Source organism: Lepidothrix coronata, unplaced genomic scaffold (assembly GCF_001604755.1).
Source record: "Lepidothrix coronata isolate B3197 unplaced genomic scaffold, Lepidothrix_coronata-1.0 Scaffold5, whole genome shotgun sequence".
Lineage (NCBI taxonomy): Eukaryota > Metazoa > Chordata > Aves > Passeriformes > Pipridae > Lepidothrix > Lepidothrix coronata.
This window is the reverse complement of record NW_016690185.1, coordinates 10418695-10445460: the sequence shown is the minus strand read 5'-3', so window position 1 is coordinate 10445460 and position 26766 is coordinate 10418695. Positions and strand designations below refer to the sequence as shown.

The following is a 26766-nucleotide window of genomic DNA, read 5'->3' as shown; positions in this document are numbered from 1 at the left end:
TTTATTTGTATTAGAAACATGCCTAATGCACAGGAAAATATTCTTGCAGCCACCTGTAGATGCTTCATGAATGACTGATCTACATAGATGCCATAGGTAAAAGGAAAAATTATTTGAATTGTAAATTGCAGGTTGCAGACTACTAAATCTAGCTGCATACTACTCTGGGCAGTATGTTAAAGATTGTGGAGATATTTCTTTAGCTGCCATTTGAAACAAGCACAAATAAATGAACTATGGACAACAAACTCCATTTATCATAGCTACATTATCAAGACTAACCTAACAAAAGGAGTAACAAGGTACAACTGCTGAAAAAACATAAAGACGTAATAAAAAATTTTACTTTTAAGTTTGATATTGAGGATGGCTCACCTGAAGCAGACTTTTTCATCTTTTTTCAACTGCTTAAGGGAAACACCGTCTCTCTTTTTGGGACTTATGAGGTTGGACAGCTGCCTAGACACTGATGAAGAACGTGTGAATTTTGCTAGAAGAGATGAACTGAACAGAGCTCACAGTGAGGAACCAGATGGACCCCTGAACTTTGAGCTTGATGTTTGTCACCAGGATCCAGAATACATGTTCCCAGCTCCCTTGCCACATGCCCAGGTCAAACTGATCACCAGCTGGGAAGCAGGATGGAATGTAACAAACGCCATTCAGGTAACCTTTTACTTCCCCACTTATTAAACTCATCATTTGAAAAACATGATCATCACTTAGCCTGTTCTGTTTTACTTAGCTACACCATTATTTTGCAGTATTCTGGAAGGTTTCTATGAATTTATTACTCACATATTTGAACCTTTCTGCATAAGATTAGCACTCTGAAAAAAAGAGTTCCAAAGGGGAAAATGATACATATGTTATCTAAAGTTTAAAAAATGTTTAAATTTTGTGAAATTGAAAAGGTGGTGATTGCACCTGTTTTGGAAGTGCAGGCATTATCTTTAATAAGTATATTTGAATTCAGTGACAGAGATGTTTGATAGAAGTGTGAGATAAACATCTAATAAAAAGAGGATGGTGCCAGACTGACGTCAGAAATAAATTTACTGACATGTAAGTTTGACTAGAAATAAATTGAAGCACGAAGCACAAGAAGTGTAATAATACTTGTCAATGTTAAAGAAAATAGTTAGGTTGAATAGACTGAAAACATTTGGTCCCAGCATTCTGTGTGGAATTATGTGTGGAGTATCTTTCTGAATCCTTAAATTTAGCACTGAATGTTTCAGAATCTTCTTCTCACTTTTCATGATTCATTTCCTTACATAATTCTATCATTACCACTAACATTCTGCGTGACATGATGAGAATAAAGCAGTATCCACAGACACATCTAGTCCCAGTAACTTTTACTTAAATAATTTTTTATGTCACTTTAATTATAGAAGAATAATCTTTCTGGTATTACACAAGTCTGACTATGATGATGAACATTTGTTTACATATCCAATTCATTCCTCAGCTCTGCAAAGGAGGAGAAAAAGGACATATTTCTAACCCTGCTGCATTTTCAAACATGAGCACCACCACATGAAAGCCAGTGCAATAGCAGGGTACAGCAGCATATCATACTCTGAAAGTGTTCAGCTGCGAATAAAAGTGTGAAGTCCTAAAATACCTCGACTGCATTCTAGTAACACATTTTATCTTCAGTCTCCCTCAGCAGCATCTAGACAGGACAGGAGTCTGGGATGAGAGCCCATTGTTTTCTCTGTGAGTTTTGCCTTTGATTCCACAGAAGCCAAGATTTCATTCTGGAAGTCAATTTTGTCAATGTTTGCTGTATGACCTTTTGGCAAGTCATGTTCTCTCACCCATTGTTTTCCTTTCCGAACAATGCCTCTGTAAATACCCCAAAGTGCCCAAAAAATCCCGAATATTGTTGTGTACACAAGTACTATTAATTATTAATATTATAGTTTTCAGTTAAAAAATAGACTGAAAACAGTGTAAAAACACAATCAAAGATACAGTTGCCTGTTTAAAATGCGGGCAAATTCAAGCTAAACTATCCAATCAAGTCAGTAACTATGGTCTTGGTCAAAACTCTCAGCATACTGAGTGGTGCATACCATTGCTCTCATTTGGTCAAATATTTTAGAAATCATCATTAAGAGAGCAGGCTGAAAACTGTAAAGCCTGGGATCTGCAGTTTCATTAGTAGTACAACCAAAGTGTCCTAATGACACATTGCTAAACTGTGTGGATATGCAACCTCAAATGTGAATCTATGCACACATAGATTCTATGCATTTTTCCATTTCCCAAGACCTGGGATTGGGAGCAAGGCATTTGGTTTAGAAACAGGGGTAGAGAGCAGAGAAAGGGGAGGGGAAAGGCAGGAGAGGAGAGAGGAGAGAATATTGAATGGGCATCTGTCAGTAAAAAATAACAGTTTGAGGAAATTTTTATGAATAGCTTTGAAGAGAAAGTCTGAGTTGTGAGCAGAATGATTAAAACAATACAAACATTCTTGACTGGCGAAGACAGTCTATGCTAAAATGAGTTGTTTTGCCCTACCCAGAGGAAAGGACAGAAGTGTTTTGCATAGCAATTAGAGGTAAACATTTCAGCGGATTTCTGAAGTGTTCTAAACAGTTATTCTGGTGAATACAATTAGTCTAAAAGTGAAATTATTTCACAATCCAGATTTATTATGGGAACGATTAGATCTTTGGTCTCTGAAATCAAATGCAAGTGTTCTCTTATAGTGCTTTAAATATAAATATTTGCAAACAAACAAGAAGATATTTTTATTTTGTTCTCAACTTGAACTGCAAAAATGTGTGCTTCTGGTGAAGATATTTTATGTGTAAATGATTGCTTCAGACATTTAAGTTTCCAAGGAAACATGTTTCTTATTCCAACACTGCACAGGCAAATGAAAACCTATGTTCAGTTAATCTGGGTAAGGATAGAGAACATAAAACTGAGTTAATTCTGATGGGAAAATGTACAGCATTATCTGGCAGAGTGATGCAAGTTGCATTTGTTTGTATGTAGCAGCAAAAAGCAAAAAAAATATATTTGTAATAACTTGTACAGTAGTGCTGGATAGAATAAGCAAAGCAACAGCAACAAGGAAGAAGGTAAATTCTAATGGTAAAGCATTTCACAGCAGAACCAAAGGAAAAGAAAGACTATTTGCCAGCCACATATAGCAGGATTTTTGCAAACAGTGTCAGACTGGTAACCTGTCACTAGTGGGGTTCCACAGGACTTCATCTTAGGCCCTGTGCTCTTCAACATCTTCATAAATTACATAGATGCTGGACTAAGCAAGTTCACAGTTGACACAAAACTAGGAGAAGCTGTTGATTCCCTCAAAGGCAGGGAGGCCCTGCAGAGACACTTCAACAAATTAGAGGACTGGGCAATCACCAACCATGTGAAGTTCAACAAGGGAAAATGATGGATTCTACACCTGGGATGGGGCAATCCTGGGTGTTCATACAGACTGGGGAATGAGATATTGGAAAGCAGTGCCATGGAAAGGGACCTGGGAGTCAACAGCAAATTGAATATGAGTCAGCAGTGCCCTGGCAGCCAGGAGGGCCAACTGGGGGGCATCAGGCAAAACATCGCCAGCCAGTCGAGGGAGGGGATTGTCCCACTCTGCTCTGCACTGGTGTGGCCTCACCTTGAATATTGTGTGCAGTTTTGGTCACTGCAATATAAGAAAGACACTAAGTTCTTAGAGAGTGTCCAAAGGAGGGCAATGAAGATGGTGAAGGGCCTTGAGGGGAAGCTGTATGATGAGCAGGTGAGGGCACTTGGTCTTCCGTTCAGCCTGGAGAAGAGGAGACTGAGGGGAGACCTCATTGCAGTCTTCAACTTCCTCGTGAGGGGAAGAGGAGGGGCAGGCACTGACCTCTTCTGTGTGGTGACCAGTGACAGGACCCAAGGGAATGGCCTGATGTTGTGTCAGGGCAAGTTTAGGCTGGATGTTAGAAAAAGATTCTTCACCCAGAGGGTGGTTGGGTGCTGGAACAGGCTCCCCAGGGAAGTGGTCACAGCACCAAACCTGACAGAGTTCAAGAAACAACAGAGGGAGAGGAAGCGAAATAATGGCAAGAAGTGAAATAATATTAATCTCAGATGTAATTTATAACTCACATTTGTGAGTCAATCTCCACTTAGGTCTCAGAAGCACAAACAAGTTTAACAGTGAAAAAAAGTCAGACACTTTACCAGAAAGCACCAAATGTCTTTCAATTCATTATAATACCTGTACAATCTTTAAAATACAGTTTTATATAATTACACAATTTTCTCCTGGATATTTTGTAAAATATGATAAATCTGGCTGGAAAGCAGCCCAGCAGAAAATTACTTAGGGGTGCTTGTTGACAGCTGGCTGAACATGATCTAACAGTGTGCCCAAATGGCCAAGAAGGCCAATGGCATCTTGGGCTGTATCAGCAATAGTTTGGCCAGCAGGACCAGGACAGTGACTGCCCCTCTGTATTTGACACTGGTGAGGCTGCACCTTGAGTGCTGTGTCCAGCTCTGGTCCCTTCACTACAAGGATATCAAAGTGCTGAAGCATGTCCAGAGAAGGGCAACAGAGCTGGTAAAGGGTCTGGAGCATATGTCTTGTGAGGAGCAGGGGTTGTTTAGCCTGGAAAAAAGGAGGCTCAGGGGAGACCTTATTGCTCTCTACAACCGTCTGAGTGGAGGTTGCACTGAGGTGGGGATTGGTCTCTTCTCCCAGGCAACTACTGACAGGATGAGAGGACATAACCTCAAGCAGGGGAGATTCATGTTGGACATCGGGAACTATTTTTTTGTGGAAAGTGTTTTTAAGCATTGGAATGGACTGTTCAGTGGGGTGTTGGAGTCACAATCCTTGGAGGTGTTCGAGAAATGACTGGATGTGGCACTTAGTCTAAAGTCGGACTTGATGATCTTAAAGGTCTTTTCCAACCTAAATGATTCTGTGATTCTGTGAAATCATACTGAATGGGCAGTTTGATTCCATGCCTCTGATACCTAATATTGCCAACTTTCGTGTCCTGCATTTTTAAAAGAATTAAGTTGTACAAAAATTAGAAATATCTGCAGAAGAGGGAATTTTACAATTCCATGATCAGAATAACACAATATGGTGCTTGTCTATTGTGAGTGCTTCTAGGAAATACCATAATTCAATTAGTAGTATTAATAATTATTTTAAAATGTGTCAGTAATAAATTACTAATTATTGCAGTAGTAATCATTATATTTATATTTTGTATATTGGACATTAATTTAGAAAAGACTAAACACTTCAATAATCACCACTTAAGGACTGAATATCCACATGTCCTTCACTGTGTGCCTTTATAGCTGTATTTCTATACTGCACTTCAATTCGGTTCATTTTAATTTATGTAAGTCTAAGAGATTCACTTGAAAATATCTCATAATTAACATTTATTACTCTATGATGTTTCCTCTGAGTTACCTGCCTTCATCTCCCTAATATAGACCAATCTTTAGAATTCTTGCTGAATATCCACAACTCTCAAATACTTAAGTGGAAAACATACTCATGCTGAGAATCAGAATTAGCAGACATGTCCCTAAAGATATAAAGGCAAACATCTTTTAAAGGTGTCTAAACACCCCTCACATTAAACTTTATTGAAAGCATTTTCTAAATATAAATATGTACGTGCTTATAAAGTGGGTCATTAGATGTATAACAGTATGAATAATCCTCGACCTTAAATAATTTAGTCACATTTAACTAAATAACCACTTGGATTTTGCAGTACTTGATCTTAAGTATTTATTTTCCAGACATAAGAACATAGGTTAATCCTTTCTTGTGTACCAAGCAGTAACTTCTTTGAATTTCATATTGAAGCTAAAGTCATATACATTGAAGCTGACGTCATATTCTGAACTAAATTATAGACATTGGAGGAAAATGAACTTCTGCATTTTATATCAAGATGTGGTACTGTGAATTAAAGGGAGATGCCCAGCGCTGATATCTAACCTAGGACCAGCAAGTAATACAAGTTGCCAAATGGAGCATCAAAAAATGACAGCATAAAGTAAAATTCCAAGACAGTAGGACTATTGTGGTGCACATAAAAATACCAAATATTATAATTTTAGCTGAAATGCACCTGCAGTACTGGCCAAATTTATTTTTAATGGGTTTGCAACCAGAAACCCATATGGCCACAACCCAGAGAAAAACCTGGTTAGAACCATCTAAATTCAGGTCTGTTTTTCCTATGATAGAATGTCACTATTATGCAATGCAACTGATAAAAGAAGAAGGAAGAAGGAGTCTTCTTAAGGAAGAAGACTCTGTAACTAATGTTTGTGCCTTTATTTTCTCTTTTGATTTTCTCTTGAGGGGAAAAAAATTCCAGATATACATCACTACTTTATATAACCTTTTATTTCATCTTAGACCATGCAGTAAATTTCTTTACTTTTGTGCATATATCCATATAGTACAGAGAAGGCTGCATGAAGAATATATATCTTCTCTTTTCCCAACCCTACTTTTTATCACAAAAGCTTTCTGTCAAAATGTGTTATCCTGCAACAAGAAAACTATATCTACTTCACAGAAATCTCTTTATTTGGCATGTAAGTACTGTGCAGCCGACTGATTTTGAGTTAACTAACTGCTGCTCCCATAAATCTCATTAAAGAATGCACTGTATCAATCTGCTTTTCACTTGGTCAGCTGCAAACACTATAAAATCTTATGAAGCCAGAACTCCTAAACATAAAGAGGTGGCTCACCTAAAATTATTCCAAGAAGAAATATTTGGATTTTTCTCATGGGATTTAAGTTGCTGTTTCGTCAGGTTTGAATTTTATGTTGTTCATCACATGATCTGGGCAATGAACAGGCAGAGGGATCATTGAATGGATTTACATCAGCATATTCTACTCTAACTGTTATGAAAATGTTAGGAACGGCAAATCAGGTTTCCATAGCCCCTGTGTCAGATTTTTCCTCAAATAGAAACTGTGATATAACATAACTACTCCAAAAAATTATTCTTTGGACATACAGATGGTCCCAACATACAGACAATTGGTTCAGAAAACACCATAATAGCTCATGGAGAATCCCAGAAAAAAGTACATGGGTCACACAAGTAACAGATCAAAGTATTGCAATTCTTACAGCCTTCTAGGAGTTAAAATTACATACTAAAATATTTTTAGAAGTTAAAGCAGTCCTTAGATTATGCTAACCTACACCATGGGCTCGAAATTCCATCTCTTAACAGATGAGTTGCGGGAAAGTTACAGGAAGTGTCTCTCTCTCTGTTTCTCCTTCATAAATGATTCTAATAGCCTCAGTAGTTTGGCTAAAACTGACATACTTTATAAAATAATCTGTTATATTGATATATTTTGAGCTAATTACCACGTGAGATAATTATCTCATGTGAGATGAGAGAGAAACATTCTAAAGTATAATGCTCAATAAACCCATGGAATTTAACATGCAACCTCAGCCTTAAATCTGAATATCTTGATTATACTGTGTAAGATATATATATTTTAAAATATTTATTCTTAACCAATACCTTATCTTATATCTTTAATTTTTTTTTCACCTGAGTTTTACTGACATGGCTGTCTAATATTACATTCTTTTGATAATAGTAGCCAGAAGCACTAGTGGGCTTAAAGAAATATGAATAATTCTGTTCAGAACCTCAACTTACATATAACCTTACATTTCAAGAAAATATTTATTTGACACTTAATTTTTAGCAGTCAAATATCTATCATTTCCAACAACTTTAGCTGAAACTCTTCTTGTCTAGAATTTTTGAAAGCTGTATATTTCAGTATCTAAATTTAAAAGCCATCATAGTATCTTGAGTTTATTCCTAGAAACAGTAGCTAAGTCACTGCAATACACAGTATACTTATGCTGGTATTGATGTTCAGTTTGTCACAGTCTGGTCCGGAAAGTCTTGGAGAATTTGCAAGTGCCTGTTTCTTATAAGTGGGGACTTCTCATTGATTGTTCAGTTGTCATGAGTTGAAAATTGTTTCACCTGGAAAATCTTCCACTATTAAACTTTTAGAACAACTGTTTTATAGATGTGAGGCTGTAGTCCTCCTACATGAAGCAGCTGGTAGTAGAAATTTTCTGCACGTAAAAGGACAAAAGAACTAGCAAGTAAGCATACAGTAGTGTGGCAGCTCAATTCTTCTCCTTACAGAGGTGGTTCTAGCTAGTAATAACATGAACTTGTGTTTTGGAATATGTGAGTTGTTTTGGCATGCTGCCAAATTCAGTCTGCCAAGAGACAGCCTTAGTGAGGACATACAATCATAGAATCAAAGAAGACCTTGAGATGAAAAGGACCCAAAAGGTCCAGCTTCCTGCTCCTGTACCTGCAAGGTGCACTCCATGGACCTGCCTCCAACATTGACAGAACTCCTTGGGTGGATGCCCTGGAGGAGTCTGTCATATATCACCTATTTTATATCTCAGTCAGCTTAAGTGTGTCCCCATCCAAGAGCTTTAAAACCCTAACATTCTCGAAAGGCCAACTACTATCAGTGGTGTTGCAAGAGCTTAACTGACAGTCTGTCAAGTGACAGAGGTGTGATTTACGTGCATATTAACATATATTTCCAAAAAGGGTGTGTCCATTTGCATTTCTCCCACAGCACATCTAAAATAAATGGTATATATGAACACCACAGAAACCTGGTCATTGTCCCTCATGCTCCCAGACCTCTTTTTTTTTTCTTCATTTCATCATTAGGAAACCTTCAAAGCACCCAGGAGATGGCCTGCTCTGGGGGTGTTAATGTCTAAAAAAAAGCTTTTGCATTGGCATGTAGATAACTTAGAAGTACACACACTACACCACTCTATTTTTAATTTTAATTGCAATAATTTTTTGAAAGAAAAAGTCCTGCATGAATTAATACATATGGTCGTGATCAACTTCCTCTGTTCTGTACTGCTGTTTGTAACCAGGTACACACCAAATGCTGGCAATCTCTCCTGAATGTCTACCTCTCACCTTCCTCCCTGAGGTCATCACTTGCATCAGGCTCAGGTTCTTGGGTCTCCTACAGACACAGCTGATAGACACTGCATCCTTCACCATCCGTGGGAGTGTGGGACTGCAGCAGAGTGTGTTTTCCTGGACAGTTCAAGTTCACATCTTATTTAGATCCCACAGCTGCTCTCAAAAAATATTGGTCTGTCTTTTCAGCAGTCTATCAAAGCAGCTAAACAGAGCTCCTTGTCTTCCATCCAGTGTCTGCCCACAGCAACATTCCTTCACTGCCTGTGTAAATCCTTGTCCTTTCTACCATGAAGGTCTACTATCTGGCATCATCTTTCAGTCAGCCTCTTTCTAAATCCTACACTGAGACTATGTCCAGCCCCCTCTTATTTTTGCTGTAAACCTAGTTTTTACTGTAAACTAATACATAGTCTCATTTACTAATCCACAAGGCTAAAACTCTGATCTGAGCACTAATGATTCCCCCTCTGGGTCAAGTAACACACTTTTCCCTGACTTTGCCAAGCTCACCCTGTGCATACCCATCTGGAAATTGATGCAGTTTCATACCTTAATGTAAGCTGCTCATCTTTTCTATAATAATCTACCATTTTTTTTCCTGCATCTATTGACTCCAATCTCTCTTCTTCCAGTTACAATCCTATTGTCAATTTGTTAAATATTTAACAAGCATTCCTATGAATTTATATGAGGATATTCCTCTGATACTCTTGGAAATATCCTTTTGATGAAAACTGCATAATTATAAGCTACATTGAAACCGCTTTTTCCTCACTCGACTCAGTTTCTGATATTGACTCAAGGTTTCCTTGACTCCCCTTTTTGCCTGTATTTGTTTCCTGTTATCTTACCCCTAGATTTTAAATTCTTTGGAGAAGAGGCCATCTCTCTGTGCTTTGTTTGCACAGTGCTTTGCACAATGGGATTCCATTCAAGGACTTTCAGGTGCTGCAATAATGAAAACAGTTTTGAAAGTAGGTCTCTAAATGTTTTCCATTTTACAGAAACTCTTTACAAAATAATGATTGTTTAAACATAGCCTGCAATAAGTCAGCTTGATATTTGATTCAGTTTCCTCCCTTTTCTCTTTATAGAATGGATTCTCCTTGCTGTTGAGACCTACTGTAGGGGCTGAGCACAAGACAAATTGGCAAACAAATGTGATAAGAGTACTGTTAGAATATTCAGCCTTTAAAATGGGCATTCCATCTTAAAAATCCGGATGGTCAAGAAAGAGAATGACAAAACCATGATATCAAAGATAAATGGATAGTGGCATTATGAAAATTATACCCTTTGAAACAACAAATGTTACCAAAAACAAATGATCAAAAATTGTTAGCTGCTTGAAAGCCATAATCACTTTATTCCATGGGATAACACAATGCACCACGACTTGTTGCAGAACAAGGATCTCTGGCTCCCTCACGTGAGGGGAATAGCTGATGTACTTTCCCACTGTACTAAAATGAAATTATTCTACCATAATTTTGGTGTCATGAATCCCTGAGAGCATTTTCAACAAGATGAATTAAAACAGATGATGTCATTTCTTCTTCTTTTTTTTTTCTTTTTTTTTTTTTAATTCATAGCAGGTCACACAGTATTTAAATACACTTATCAGACAACTTTGAATTTCTGTATCTATTATATTTGGCTACTTCATTGTTGTGATATTAGGTTTGACAGATACTTTTCAAAACAAAGCCCAATTTGCCTATTATAATTATTTCCCATCTTTCTGTGGCTGAGATAATTTGTACACTTGTTCCTGTCTATAGCCCTGCCAATGACCAGCTATCACTACTGGAAAACATTCTTTCTAAAAATATTCTTTCTGTCCCTATTCTTCAACTTATGAGGTATGTAACTTCAGCGAATTTGCTTTAATAAGCCATAGACATATAACTCCTCCCAGGATAACATTCCTCCCAAGACAGCAAGAACAGAGTGACAGGCAGCAGAAAGTAAAATATTTTGTCAGATGGTATTCCTTTCCTATTTTTTTCTAAGCTTCCTTCACTTCTATTAGCAAATTTTCAGAAGGGAGCTCATTTTTTTATGAAGCGAAAGAGTGAGTCTTAGAGTTCATCAAGGAATAAAAATTGACAAGCTCAGCATTTGCAAGTGTTTATGAGAATTTAATGCTGAAAGTAAAGGACATCTGAATTATTATAATATACTTGTAGAATCAGAAATAGTAATATTTCTCTAGCAGATTTTCTGTATGGTAAACTTTTTTCCACACAATCCATAGATGGTTAATCTACAGTTTACTTCAGTGTGTGTAATTCCTGACAGCAGAAGATTTGCTGAAGCGGTACAAGCTCTGTCTGAATGAGCAAATGGAGCTATTTGAGAAAATAAAAAGCCCTAAACGCTGATTATACGCAGTACTGAAGATGATATATTGTAACCTAGTTTTAGCACAGTAAGCTGTGTAGAACATTTTACCCCTAAAGCTAAACAAAATTGTCTTCTATTTGCATGGATTCTCCCTCCTCACACACACCATGTTTCTTGGAAGACAATGTTTATCTGTATTCGTGGCCAATGGCACTAGTTTTGCCATATGTCCAATACTGTGTTACTAAATAGCTAACAAAAAAATTAAATTTAATATTTACTTCACAAAAACGTAAACATGAGTCAAAGTGAAGAAACGTTCACTGCAGCTCATATGCACATATTCCACTATCTATATCAATTTCTCTCTGTCCAGTTCTTGAATTGACACAAATGGCAGCACCAATAGATTATGTTTTGTAATCTCTAGAACAAATAGTTTTGCTTTTTTATGTTATTGATAGCAGAGGGAGTTTCAGCCTTTTCCTTTACTCTACATGGGTATTTCCATTCATGATAGGCTTTTTATTGCCATTTTCCCCTCCAGAATCATGTTTAATTCAGGCTAATTCCTCCCTGATAAGCAGAGAACTTTTTTTTAGTTTTAAAACCCATTCTAATTTGATTATTTCAAACTAAATCCAGGTATTTCAGAAATTATTAATAATCCTACTTAAGTTTGAAAAAATGTCAATATGAGGATAAGAATGATATGCCACATAGATACAATCAATATATCTTATTTTTTTATAAGAAAGTTGTTTCTTTTTTTATTGGAAATTATCTTTTTTTGTTGTTATAGTGACTGTTAATTCTCTCCGTTTACTGTAACTTAATAAGTTGGCACTGAGATTTATTCTATCTCACTACAATTTGAATCTGTTCTTTTGTCTCATTGTCTGCATGATTTCTGCAACTCCAAATGACATCTCCTCAGCCACCTTCCCTTAAGGGACTTGAAAATCTTCTAAGCTTTAATTGGGATCTGGAGTTTAAAATGAGTTCTCCACTCCAGCTCTCGTTGCCTTTACTTGCCTGCTGACTTTTTTTCACTTTTTCTGGGAAGCCAGCTGCTCTCTGAGCTCTTTCTTTTGTATTTTTTGTTGTTGTCATCTCAAGTTAAAAATAAAATACCTGCACAAAACTGTAGGCTTCCTTCTGCTGTTTGGTTGCGATTTTAGAGACTCTTTACTCTCTCCTAAGTTGTGAGGATCTGCCATTCCACCCCTGAAGGATTCCTTTCCTGATCAGAAAGGATAATCAGCTGCATAACACATACTTTCCCTCTAGCTTTCTACTTGTTCCTGTCTTATGCTTATAGTTAGGTATGTCTCATATCTAGTAATTTTTCCTCACAGACTCTTGCCCATTATATTCTCTTACCCCTTGTTTCTATCTCTTATAGGTCACAACCTCATGTTTTAAAGATCTTCAGTTTACCTAATGACACCTTTTTTCCCCTGTTCCTGCTTCCCCTGGTGCAGTCATATTCTCAAATTATCCACCTTCTTGCTTTTCCTTCGCTCTTTCAAGGCACTCACAGTCTCATGGCCTTTAAAGGAATTCACCTGACTCTACAGATGACAGAGAGAGAGACAAGCATCTCTAAGGGAGATTCACAAATCCTGAAACAAATATCCTATGCTGTTGGAATGAGTAATCATTTGGTGATCCTTATTTCTATCCATCCTTTCCAGAGTTACCAGATTAGCTTTATTTTTTGCTATATTTAGATAGGAGAAGTTAGGAATACCATTCCTCGTAAGGGTACGTCAAAGCAAGGTAGATTTTTCATGTGTGTCTTTTCAGCTACTATGGGTACTCATTCATTGAATGTCCATTTTAGACAGAAAACGTTGGGTGAAATTAACCCAATTCATAGATGCTAGGAAGGAATCATTTCCTTGAGAGCAAAAAAAGTAGTTAGTTTAGTAACTTCACTTCTAGCCAGCTGAGTTTTTGCTTAAAATTCATTAATTTCACCCCATGAATAATTTTTGATTTCACCTAAAAATTTGAATGTGAAAAATGAAAGCTATTTAGGAGAAAGGAACAGAAACTAAATGCAGTCTTGAAATAAATTGCTCAAGTATGAAATCACTACAGCTCCCAACATCAAAGTAAACAACCAGGAGAGATCCAATAAAGATGGGAAGTTTTTTAAATATACAAACTTTTACAGCCATTACTTAGCTAACTTTGTTTTAATAATGAAAGAAGTGTTTTTATCTTGATCAGACAGCTTTTCTATCTAAAAGTAAAGAATAAACCTGAGGTCTTTGTCAAAGGTCAAGGATAATCAAGATCCCCGGTTTGTTCCCTCACCTGTTGTTTCCAGACAACATCTTTGAGTCTTTCCAGGGGAAATGCAGACTAATAAAAAAAATTAAAAAAAAATAAGAAGAGGAAAATAAAACAAACAAACAAAAAATCACTACAGAAAAGGAGTATTGCTTATTTTATAACTCCAGTACTTTTTTTTTATAGGCCAGGTAGAGGTCGAGAACCATTGTGTCACAGGCTGTACAAGCAGAACAAGAAATACCTCCTCAAGTAGTAATACTTCAAGTATTTTACATCTAGAAACCTTAAAAAGACATTTTTGACATGCATTCTATATGCCATATGCCTGGTTGCACAATGCATAACCATATTCAAAATTTATTTATTTTTTAAAAAGGAGATCTTACCTAAGTTTGCTTTTCTGATAAGAGTCCAGAGCATGCCATAAAACTCAGTCACATTTCTTTTCTGATCTTTGTATTTTCTGTTTCTTACTAATTATGCACATTTGGGAATGTTTGTCTAATCTACTTGGAAATAGGGGAATTATTCTACCTTGTTGAACTTTAAGAATGATGTGATCTCTTATGTCATTATAGGAGAGAGACACCTCCATTATAGGCATTCATTTGCAACATCACCTTTATCTGTATTTCTCCATGATGAATCATCAGATAGTAAAATCACTTGCTACTTCTTTTATCCTGAAGGTAGAAGCCTCCAGGGGTGCCACTGAAGTTTAACTGAGGTTAAGAGAGGAAAAGCAGTAGAAATTTGTTGTCTATAACCAGCCTAATTGTCAGACAACAGCTTTTTTCACATATTTCAGAAGAATATAATATGATACTCTGTTTTAGTTTACCGATTCCTGAAGACCAAACAAATAGTAAGTATATCACTATTTATGTCTCTCATCCAGAGAGACTATATTCTCTCCAGGCAGTACTCTAAGACAAATTTTTCCTTTATACACTGAACTCTGGGAGTCATTATAGCTTGAGTAAGAGTCCGCCTAAAATTGGTGGTTAGGTCTGTGCTGAGGAAAGAACAGGGTAATATTAACCAGGGGAGGATTCAGTCACCTTCTATTCTGCATGACAAATCCTATACCAGTGTTCAGAAAATATAACTCAGCTTCTAGAAGATGTAACCTGGATTCATTTTCAACTCTCAGGGGTGCATAAGGTTTTTTCCAATGCAAAGATCTTTGTAGTATGGGGTTGTTTTCTTCCATTTCCTCTTCATCATTACTTCTTAAAAGTGACAAGAACTGTATTTTGACCACATTTAAGAACTCCTAACAATGCTTTCCCCCAGCCTCAGTTAGAATTTTCTATGCACTTTAACTCCTCCTTTTGTTATTTAAGTGCACACTCAAAGGAAATTCTTTGGCTCCCCACTGCTTTGCTTTGATTCTAGTCTCCCAAAGTCCATCCTCTGCCTCCAAGTTCTTTTGACCATATTTTCATGGGAACTCACTCTCATGTTCTTGTATTGGAAGTTTTGAGTGCTTGCCTGCCTTCAGGTGAAAACCTGACAGTCTGTGATGAGCTATAATGAGAGAAATGGGTAAGCAGCCAGAAGTCCATGTTGTTTGCCACTTTTAGAATAATGTTTGTTTTAGTTTAAACTGCCTTGCTTTTTCCTTCTCTCTTTCCTCTCAGCTGCAAAACACATAATAAAACGCCCTCATTCTTTTATGAAAGCCTGCTTTCTCCTTTGGGACCAAGAAAAATAATGTTTTCTTAAAAGGTAATTTGCTTGGGAGATTTTCTTGGTATGATTCAGTGCATTTTTGCAGATAGCTCTGGATTTATGCAAACTAACATTTCCCATTGAACCATTCAGAATTAAGCATTGAGCATATTATTTTGGTTTTGGAACAAATATTTAAACCAATAGCAAAGCCAATGAGATCAGCTGTCACACTCAATAGAAGTAATTCCTTTTTTTTTTTTTTTGTGAGACAGTTACTTTGCTCTTTTCACTTTCCTAAGTTTTAGGAGATCCTTAGGACTAATCTGGCCACTAAAAGTAGAATGAAATCAGTGGTTTCTGTGAGTCAAATGGAGACATACATTTTGCAGTGCAGACCATGCAGCTTCTTTACTTGCTTCTCTTATCACAGTACCTCCTGAGCAGTCTATCTGCCTTATCATCTGCTTCTGGTATCTGAAGGATTGACAGGTAAACACTTCTAAAGTTTCTGTCAGTGTATGAGGTGAATGAAGGCATTAATCACAGAATAAACACCTTAGTCGCCATCCTCCCTGCAGCTGAAACAGGATTGGCACTGGCAGAGAGAAAGAATGAGAAAAATCAGGAAAAACAAGATTGCTGGGGTCTAATTCAAGCATACCTGAACTTAAAGGAAGATTTTTTTGCTGATATTAGAGGAAATGGATCTGCTGCTAAGGTCATACAGGCCAGAGACAATATTTGAAGTTTTCCACAGAACAGCTTGTAGTATTTTTGAATTCAAACTCAGCTGAGCTATGAACAAACTGCAAAGTGAGTGGGAAAGTAGATGAATTCTTTTCCTGACATCTGCAGAGCACTGCCAGGAGTTTGGGTAACCTCCTAGGGAAATGGAAATTCTTACTGCTGAGAAGAAATAGGATGTTACTGATATTGCAAATATATGGTGAAGTTTAAAAATAATTAGATAAAGCATATTTACAAAAAAGAGTAGGCAAAAGAAATGAGGGTGGCACTCCATGTTAGACGGCTAATTATCTGTGTTAGAGCTGTTGTCTGAAGAGAAAAATTGTATTGTCCTTGGCAACTCCAGTTTTAAAGACCTATGCTGGGCGTTGTATGCAGTATGTTGTAAAACATCACTGAAGTTTCTAAAAATTATAGATTATAATTATCTGACACAAAAGGTATTGAACCTAGCATAAGGTAATTCAACTTTGAGCCTCATTATGTTGAATAAAGATGAATGAATTGGAGAATCTAATTACATTCATTATGGGAAAACAGAGGACAGTAGTATATATATTTGGTACTTCTAAAGAGTGAATTTTTCAAACCTGGAGAAAATTATGAGAGATAATTTATTAGAAAGAATAAGCACAGATAGCCAATTGTGAAAGCAATTTTAAAGTTTAGCAAGAATTTATGACATGTTCAAAAGCAACATCTCACAACTACGAAAGAGTATATAAATGTTTTAAAACCCCCTCCTACTTCAGGAGTGAAGTAAATGTAGCAATTAAAATTAAATATATATATATGTATATGTATAAAAGGGAGAAACAAAAGGTGAGAGTAATAATAGTAAATCATAAATAAGGTCTGGTAGAAAAGAGAATGCAAAGGCGCTAGGAGGAAAGTGCATCTCTCAGGAATTCGAACTATAAGAAAAAAATTTTAAAGAATTAGAAAAAAAAAGACTATGTTTAGTCTAAAAATTTTAAACAGAAATACTAACCATGGTAACAATTAAGTATAAATGGAAGTGTGTGTCTGTGTATGTGACTGTGTATGCTCATCTAAAAGCACCAGCAGAAACAGTAGGACGAAGTTAAAAGGGAAGGTGCGAGTTAACTGCTACAGAGCACCATATAAGTGATTTCATTCAAATGAAGAGTTAGAAAAACTCACCTATAGATAAGTGTTAAGGGAATGAAGTAGAGGACAGTGTTTATAAAACATGAAGATAAGATAAACAACACCACTGAGAAAGTCAGGAATTTTGCCTAATATTTATGAGAGATGAGACAAAATAATGAGGCAAAATATCCAAAACTGCATCCATTCCAGAAGAGTATAGAAGGTAAATAAAAAAATCCATTTGTCATCATTAGCCAAGATGAACACCAGAGACATAGTGAGCACTGGACTGACGACACCTCTTATTGCACACAAACGATCCTGGCCAAGCCACTGAGACAAAAACCCTAGAGTATGTGGATGTGAGAATGTGCAAAGTTAACTTACAGATTTTCTAGTGTAAGACCACCTTCATCTTCTCTGAGATATCTCACTGAATTTTGCTACATTGATTTTCTGCTTTTCCAGCAGTAGATGAAGGTTCTAAAACTGTTCTTAACTGAAAAAGAGATGCAGCTGTTCGTATATTCGTATGTTGTTCCTGTAAAGAACCAGGAGAATGTGCTCATAGCACAGGAGAAGAGGGTGCCATTTTGTAATTTTTCCAGACAGATGTCATGCTATTCTCCATCAGACATTAAAAAGTTATGCCTGAATTCCTGTGCTGTGTGTGCACATTCCATTGTGTGGACACACATTGTATGCCCAGCAAGAGAAATGGACATTTCTGAAAGGAAATTCGTCTCAGCTCTATTAATGGCCTATCTTAAGACAGGTGTGAATTACATATAAATTGAGATGCCTAATTTTTCCAAGTTTAGACTTAGACAATTAACTATGACATAACCATAGCTGTTATTTAAAATGGATGTTAAAATGTATCTCAATAGTATTTTGAAAGCAGAATGCCCAGCAAGTTTTCACCTGGGAGACATAACAAAACGTCTATCTGACCTGGTAATATTCTTATTCAATTGCTATCACAAGTGGAATTTTCAAAAGTTTGTGAATATCATCTCAATATTTTAAAAGCCATATAAATACTGACTAGTGAAAACTGGCAAGAATGCTGAGAAAAAGAATGTAATTGTTAATACAGGTTTTAATTGATAGAGCATAAAAAGCTAGAAATATAATTAGTGTCAATCATAATGTTTTGGAGGAAGAGTCCTTACAGTCAGTATTAAACACACTTCATATAATCTTTTTATGACATTATAATTTAGGCAGTGAAAGATAAATAATATATTTACACTTCTAAAAGGAATTTTGACACTTTAATACACAACATGCTGATTTAAAAATTAAAGCAACAATACAGTACATCTTGAATGGATTAGCAACTGCCTAAGTGACAGGTTCCATAAAAGTAACTGTCAGTGTGGATCTATTGTCAAAGGAATGAGTTTCTAGTAGGGTTAGGAGGTTATCTAGTAGAATAAATGGCAGCTGGTCCAGTATTATTCAGTGTAGTCAACAGTGATTTGGAAAAAGATACAAAATCACTGATGATCACAGTGGTGGTTAAGAAATGAAAAAGACCATGCAGGTCAGCAAGCATCTCTGTTATCATGGCATAAGATTAAGGGATTTGCTATGTTTGTAATTTTGTACTTATAAAATTGTTTCTTTGTATAAATACCACAGCAACACAGGCTTGCATCTATTTGGGAAAATTATTTATTTTAAACAGCAACAAATGTTAAACAACATAATTAAATACTTCATGGAATTGTACTGAAAAACAGGGTTCTTGATTTTATCTCCCTACTCTTCCAACAAGATTTATGAAGAATGCTTTCCAGTGTAGTTTCCATGTCTAAGCCATGTTCATGGCAAGGAATCAAATGCATAGTTGGGGAAAATAGCTAGACCTAAATTAACCACTCCACCGGAGTAACTACAGATGGTGAGAAAGTCAGTCAGAGCTAATTTGGCAGTCTGGCGTATCAGCATGCATTCTATATATAGGAGAGTTGTACAAACTGAATAATTTTCAGTTAAATTCTTCTTCACTTCTTAATTTATTTTTCAATATGATTAAGTCTTAAGATGAAATAATTTTCTCTCTCTCTTTTTTTTTTTTTAACATTGCTTTTCACTACATTTTATTTCATGGTCTTTTGGCATGCCTCAACTCTGACTGTGATTTGATCTTCTTTACTTTTTAATTACCTTTTAATTTGTTTGGGGTTTTTTTTCAAAATGTCATATTTCAGGTTAAAACAATTTATAACGTGAAATATTTTACTTGGGACTAAAAAGTCTTAAAACTGAATTTCCATTTTTTTTTATATTTTTCTCAGAGTGCTTGGCTGTGCTCATTTATCATTTTTCTAAATTCATTTTATTCCTTGGGGAGGTGCTTGCCCTGAGGTGAAGGAGTATGATAGAGGTATGATAGCAGAATGCCCATTTTTTGCATTCAGCACTGATCCAGATGTCAGGTATTTTTAAATAAGCAGCCAGTCTTGCTGGTATGGGAAATACACACATGTAGTATAAATATTTTAGTCAAACCATCAACAAAATATTTATTTTAATGCGCAGATGTAATTTGGAAATCCTATTCTGCTTGTTGTTTTGTATTGTAGGTGGATTGGTGATTCCTGGTGGTACTTATCATACTTGGATGCTTCCTCTTGGGGATATTCTGACAAGGTGAATAGATAGTTGCTGTCTGAGCCTGATATTTTCTTACATGCCCTTTCCACTCTTATCCTTGTTAGTTGAGCCCTCAGTCCTTCCTTGGCCCGGCTGCCCATGACTAAGTCTGCTTTGGGTGTTTGACAAGGACCCCTACCTAGACACATATTTGCTCATTGACAAAGAATAGTCCACTTCCATCCACAGTCTAGGGGGAGAATTTGGGTTCCTTTCCTATACTGGGTGGAGGGAGTGCTGGCAAATAACACAACCGCTCAAGCTGCTCAGTGACAGAGGACTGTTTCAAGAAGTTCACCTCCTCTGTCCCCAGATATGTTGGTGCTTTTTCCCTATGCTATTCTATTTTCTAAACAGATGACCTTAAGGCAGCATATTTAGAGGTAATGTATTTGACTTTGCTCTAGAACAGTTGGAAATAAAACTGCTCGGACAGGAACACTTTCCAGACAGAACCGCTGAAACTAAAAGCTGAGAGGCAATTTAGGGAACAATTTAGAGCAATTTAGTTCCTTTTGCTGCTCATTTTTAAGTGATGCCTCACTTCTTAGGCTGTCTATGCCATAATTTGGACATAACACAGGATCAGAAGACTCAGTAAGAGTAAGTCCTGGGGCCAGACTGGACCCAATGTGCATTGACAAATGGTACAGGAATTACCTGAGTCCCTCTTCCACTAGCAAGGAATCAGTGAAATACCATCATGCTCTGTCTGCATTCTGTGTGCACTCACTTCCCATGAGAGGGGCACAACAGCCACTTTCAGCAACATTCACGAAAGCATTTCTCTATGGAGGAGGAATTTTCCTCATCTGCAAGTCACTTTAAGCAATGCTCTAAGGTTGCTGAGGAGCCGCAAACCAGAGAATACAGATTGATACCTGTACCTGGTATATTACATTGACAGCAAAATAAGAATTTACTAATGATATCTTTTTCTAAACTAAGCTATTCAAACTTGGCAATGTTCAGAAAATTTTCCTAACAGAAAGTATTGCTTTTGGAAAGGTAAGAACAGGAGAGCAAATAAAAACTGAGTTTTGAAGTCTGACAGTGTGACTTTTCTTCTTTGAGTTCTTGTGGCCATCACTAACATTTTTGGCTATTTTGTAGAAATTTGCCAATGTGCTGATACATGAAACAACAACAACTTCTTCTTCTTCTTCCTTCTTTCTTCTTCTTCTCCTTCTTCCTCTTCTTCCTTCTTTCTTCTTCTTCTCTTTCTTCTTCTTCCTTCTCTCTTCTCTCTTCTTCCTTCTCTCTTCTCTCTTCTCTCTTCTCTCTTCTCTCTTCTCTCTTCTTCCTTCTTTCTTCTTCCTTCTTTCTTCTTTCTTCTTTGATCTTTCTTCTTTCTTCTTTCTTTTCTTCTTTCTTCTTTCTTTTCTTCTTTCTTCTTTCTTCTTTCTTCTTTCTTCTTTCTTCTTTCTTCTTTCTTCTTTCTTTTCTTCTTTCTTCTTTCTTTTCTTCTTTCTTCTTTCTTCTTTTCCTTCTCCTCCTTCTTCTTCTCCTCATTATTAAATGGAGAAACCATTTCTGACAAGTCAGGAAAAACACTGTCATTTCACCACATATATACTTACTGCATTGGCATATTCAATGTTCTCCCATTTCTCTCAACTAACCATGCTCTATATCCAAAAAGCTGCAAAATCAGTTATGTCCACAATGTTTGCTTTCTATTAGTAATTGAGAGCTGAAGTTTACACACTCTGGGAAATAGACATCAAAGATGTCAGAAGCTTACAATTTCTGTAGAAATGTCCAATTTGTAAATACTAAAGTCTAAACTTGAAACTGACAACCACTGATACATAATTTTAAGGTGGAGTATATAGAGACAAAAATGGGTTTGTTTAATAAGGTCTGAATTCACAAGATGAAAAAAAAAAATCAGCCCCAAACCCCCCACTATCATCCTGTGGTCTGTGTTAGATACTGAATTAAATTATTTGATATGAACTACGGCAAGGAGATGTTAAAATTTGGAATTATGTTATGCTCTGATTAAATTAACAATTAAGCATGGAAAAGCAGACACCTGTGGTCAGGACTGTAAATGACTGTCTAAAGCAATAACCTCTCTCAAAGTCTTCTGGTTTGGTTTAGGTTGAGACTAGTTGTATAAATGTTAATAGACTAAATTCAGCAGGGGAGAAGCCATTGTGTGGGTAAGGCCCATGCTGACACTTACCTGCAGTTTAATTATACAGTGACCCTTTGGGTCAGCAGATACCATTTTAAGTCCCAGTTGCAGGTTAAGCAGCAAAATAATAATGCTGTGAGTATCGAACAAATGAGATAAGCTTTATACAGACTGCAAGGAACTGAGAAAACATCATTGTTCTTATGTTAATATGGAAGATGACTCTATGGTTTTATCTTCCTGATTTTTTCATAGACTTGGTTTATTTGTGATGCTTTTAAAATCTATCTGTTATGTCAATCTTCCCCAAGGATTGTTTTCATAGGAAAGAAACCAAATTCAGTTCTTTAGGCAGCTATCTAACTTGCCAGTCAGTGAAAGCCATGATTAAAAATGGCATATCAAAAGCTGCTGTTACATATGTGCTACCTGCAGTCTGGAAATATCCAGATATCTTATCTTTTTATGAAAGTAGACTGTTAGATGGTAGAAATGGTACGATTTTGGACAATTCTGTGAAGTTCATGTACAAAAGAAATGCTAATTACACTTCAAGCTAATTGGGTCATGAGACCTGTATTAGAATGTAGCTAAGACATTGAGCAGAGAGATTTGGGTGCCTAAATACCACAAGCTGCATAGCTGAACATCCCAGCTTCTAAATGAAATAGCATATGTGACTTACATAAAACAAATGCTGTAAATGAAGTCATGGAAAACAATGAAGAAAATACCTAGTCAATAACTTTATTATTATATCAGTAATAATAACTGAAGTACTTCTATTTCAAAATATAAAGGCATAGACCTTTTTAAGTGAAATTTACTAAGGCATATATTTAATATGATTTTTCCAGCTCTAAGTCAGCTAAAAGCTGAAGATATCTGCATCTAGAGTGAAGCCTGGTAAATTAGGCAGTGATGCTCTTTCATATGATGGGCACTCCATTTTTCTCATTGACTTAGAGAAGAAACACTGCTCTGATTCAAGGACTTCAAATCTTTCTTTTCTGGTTAGTGTTCATCTCACAATCTGCCTGAAAAGGATTGCTATTTTGTGTCTGGAAGAGAAGGATAATACTTTTTTATACATTAATGATTATTTAGTGTTTGAAAAATTGCCTCTCTTCAGAGTCCTCCTAATGGGTCAGGTGTGGATGTACTTGTATCACTTAGAAGTGGGGTGCTAGGTATAAGCCCTACAAAGCTGAGACAAGTGCCCGCCTTCTTGATGAGCTCCCTCAGATCTGGGCTCCTACACTGCCTTCACAGAAACTGTTTGATGGGTATAAAATCTAAGAGAGTTGATAGAAAATACCAAAGGCAGAAAAATGCCTGAAACTCTGGTCCCCCACTCAGCCTTGTGCTCATGATTGTAGATGGAAAAGTCTGAAATTAAGACGTAGACCACTAAACTCACCTCTTCTACTTTGGCTGCAGTCAGTAGCACTGTCCACTCAATATGTGAGAGAAGAGTCCCCCCTTCTGTGAGGAGATCTGTTTCTGTCAGGGTTTTGCAGAGCAGATGGGGTTGCTCAGGTTTGGTCAGAAATAGAGTCTAGATGGGTTTGATGCAAATCAAGTCCTTCTGTCAGACCAGAATAGCAAATGTGAGCACAAATGCTCAGATTTCATCATGTTATGGGTGTGGTAAGAAATACTGAAGCAAAAATTTCTGCAGAACTAGTTAATTGTATTTTGTTTCCTCACTATCCTTCAGTCGTCATGAACAAAAATGCCTGACCAGTGTGATTAATGTGCATTTCTTAATTTCAGTTCTGTAGTATAAAAAGAGAAATGTCACCTTTCTTAAACTGGATCTTTTTATCAGTAACTATCATTCAAGGTTTTTTTGGGTTTTATTCTGATGGAAAAAACCACATAAAAGTGTAATTTGTCCTTTAATACAGAGAAGAAAGGGAGAAAAAGACAAAGAAATGCACACAGTGTTCTGCGAAACTAGAATGCCACGTTGTTGTTTTTTTTTTCCCACTGGATAAAACAAGTAAAACTATGTTCCTTTCAGAAACTGTTTAGAGAAAAAAAAAAGTCTATATGTCTTGCATGTATTTTTAAACATCCAAAGAAGTTTACACTTCTAGACGAAGAAGTCTGGAATCTCAGCTTCGAGAAAAATCACTTTAGCAGTGGACTTAGCAAGAGCAAAGGCCACATGAGGAAAACAGAAGCTGCAGAGGAAACACAAGTTTAGTCTGAGGCACTCTAATGCCATTTTCTCTCCAGAGGTCTGCTAACAACTTTTAGGCTAAAGACAACTGTCCTTACTGGATCTATCTACACTGCTATTTTTAATTGGAATGAAACTCGCACAGATGATGCTACAGGTGTTTAATTTTACTGATATTGAACCTGTTTCGTTAGTATGTATGTTGACTGAATAACTAACTATGAACCTTTTTAAATGTGCTTCTAATCACATCAGCATTAAATATTAACTGGAAACCTGACTCTATCATTCAGTCACATTCTCTTTTTCCCAGCTTATCGTTACGTGTGCTTTGATAGAAGCAGTTATTTTTGCTGATAATTTCATTTCTCATAAATAAACACATTTCTCATGATTGTTACTTAGCTGAATGTAGCAGTACTTACAGCATGCAGCTAGGTGAAAACAATGTTCAATGGAGGAGAAGTTTGGGAGTGCAGCTTCTAGTAAACATTTTGCCTCAGGAACTATGTGACTATGTGCTATCTTTTCTTTCCCTTTTTCATTTTCAGGGAATATTTGTCCTAGGATTGCCGTATGCTCTCCTCCACAGTGGATACAGTGGCCTACTTCTTATTGTCTTGGCTGCAGCATTATGCTGTTACACAGGCAAAATTCTAATTGTTTGCTTGTATGAAGAAAATGAAGATGGGCAACTGGTAAGAGTGAGAGACACGTATGAAGATATTGCAAATGCCTGCTCCAAAAAGCTATCTCCCAAACTAGGTGGCATAATTGTCAATGTGACCCAAGTGGTGGAACTGATCATGACATGTATTTTGTATCTGATTGTTAGTGGGAACTTGCTGTCACAGAGTTTTCCATACATAGCACTGACTGAGAAAACTTGGTCTGTAATTGCATTTGTTACTCTGTTACCTTGTGTATTTATCAGAACTCTCAAAATTGTTTCCAAACTCAGCCAGCTTTGCTCCTTGGTTCACTTTGTTATCATCCTTGTAGTGATATCTTACTGTCTTACACAAATACACCAGTGGTCCTGGGCAAAATTCAGACTCTCCATTGAGTTTGAGGACTTCTTGGTCTCTGTAGGAGTGATTATTTTCAGTTACACTTCACAAATATTTCTTCCCACACTTGAAGGTAACATGAAAAACCCAGAGGAATTTAGGTGTATGCTGAATTGGACTCACTTTTTTGCCTGTGTCTTGAAAACAACCTTTGCACTGACTGCTTTCTTGACCTGGGGTGAAGAAACAAAGGAAGTTATTACAGACAACCTGCCATCATTTCTTAAAACACTTGTGAATTTATGTCTCTTAACCAAGGCTCTTCTTTCTTACCCTTTGCCCTTTTTTGCAGCCACAGAAATTGTGTATTCCTGTATTTCTAAAGGCAACCATTCCAATTACAGATCTCTATTACTTTCGCTGGGTGTAAGAGGCTCATTTCTCTTGTTAACTCTGCTGATGGCCATGTTTACACCACATTTTGCCCTGTTGATGGGTTTATCAGGCAGTGTAACAGGTGCTGCTATGACTTTTCTCCTTCCTTCTCTCTTCCATTTAAAACTTAAATGGAAAAAACTGTCCTTCTTAGAGAAATGTGCAGATATCTCTGTTTTTATTTTGGGCCTCCTTTGTAGCCTCGCAGGCATAGTTTGCTCAATAAAAGGGCTGCTTGAAGTATTTGGAGGAGTGTAAAAGATTTCCTGAAAGACAAATAAAGATCAAATCTTATTAATACCTTTTACTCTGTTAGTCAGTATACAAGAAATTTTGTCACTAGGTAGAACTAAGCATGTGCTTAAAGATTTGCAGAATCAAGGCTTCAACCGGAAAAGTATGTGCCTCTAAGCAAATTGGAAAATAACCTTCAGAGCCAAAAAAGTACAAAACTAGACCTCTTTAAAATCTTGAGAAGAAAGATGATGTTGCAGATGGTTTAGCATGAAAATAATTTTAAAGTAATACTATATGGTTTTATTCATACATGACAGGCACATCCTAAAATTACTACTGCAACTGATTCCACCAATTGAACCAGAATTCTTCATAGGGTTACACGCTGTTCAGTCTCAAAGCTATCAAAACTAGCTTACAGGAAGCGAATTACAGAGAACTGTTATTGCAAATGGATGAAATATCATTTCACATTACTGGCAGAATGCAATTCAACATGTGAACAGAACAAATCAGTGAATTTTGTTTTATATGTAAGACAAATTCTACTACTTGTTTTTTAAATGAATAGGCAAAAAGAGAGCTCAGTTTAGAACAGCTTTGAAAGCCTGCTTTTATCATGAGTTCAAATGGGAATGCAGTCACAGTAAAAGGGGCGTTCTAACAGCTCAAAGTCACAGAAAAGAGAACTTGTTCTGAAATAAGCTATAGCCAGTGACTGCAGAATTTCTTCAAGTCTAACTCCGAAGATTCATACCTCTGCAATGCACTTGTTGTATTGGTTGGGTTACAAGAAGTCTCGCTGGTAGCATGAAAAAGTTAACATGCAGATCACTAATCCTCTTAAGCAGGAGATTTCTTTGA

The 26766-nt window shown here is 36.6% G+C and overlaps 1 protein-coding gene across 1 annotated transcript; it reads left to right on the top strand.

Moving 5' to 3' along the window:
* The first annotated feature begins 366 nt into the window (after positions 1-366).
* On the top strand, positions 367-25923 carry LOC108503488 (vesicular inhibitory amino acid transporter-like). Its single transcript, XM_017827454.1, has 2 exons — positions 367-666; positions 24772-25923. Exons 1-2 carry the CDS (start codon positions 367-369, stop codon positions 25921-25923), a joined length of 1452 nt encoding a protein of 483 aa, XP_017682943.1.
* Positions 25924-26766: the final 843 nt, after the last annotated feature.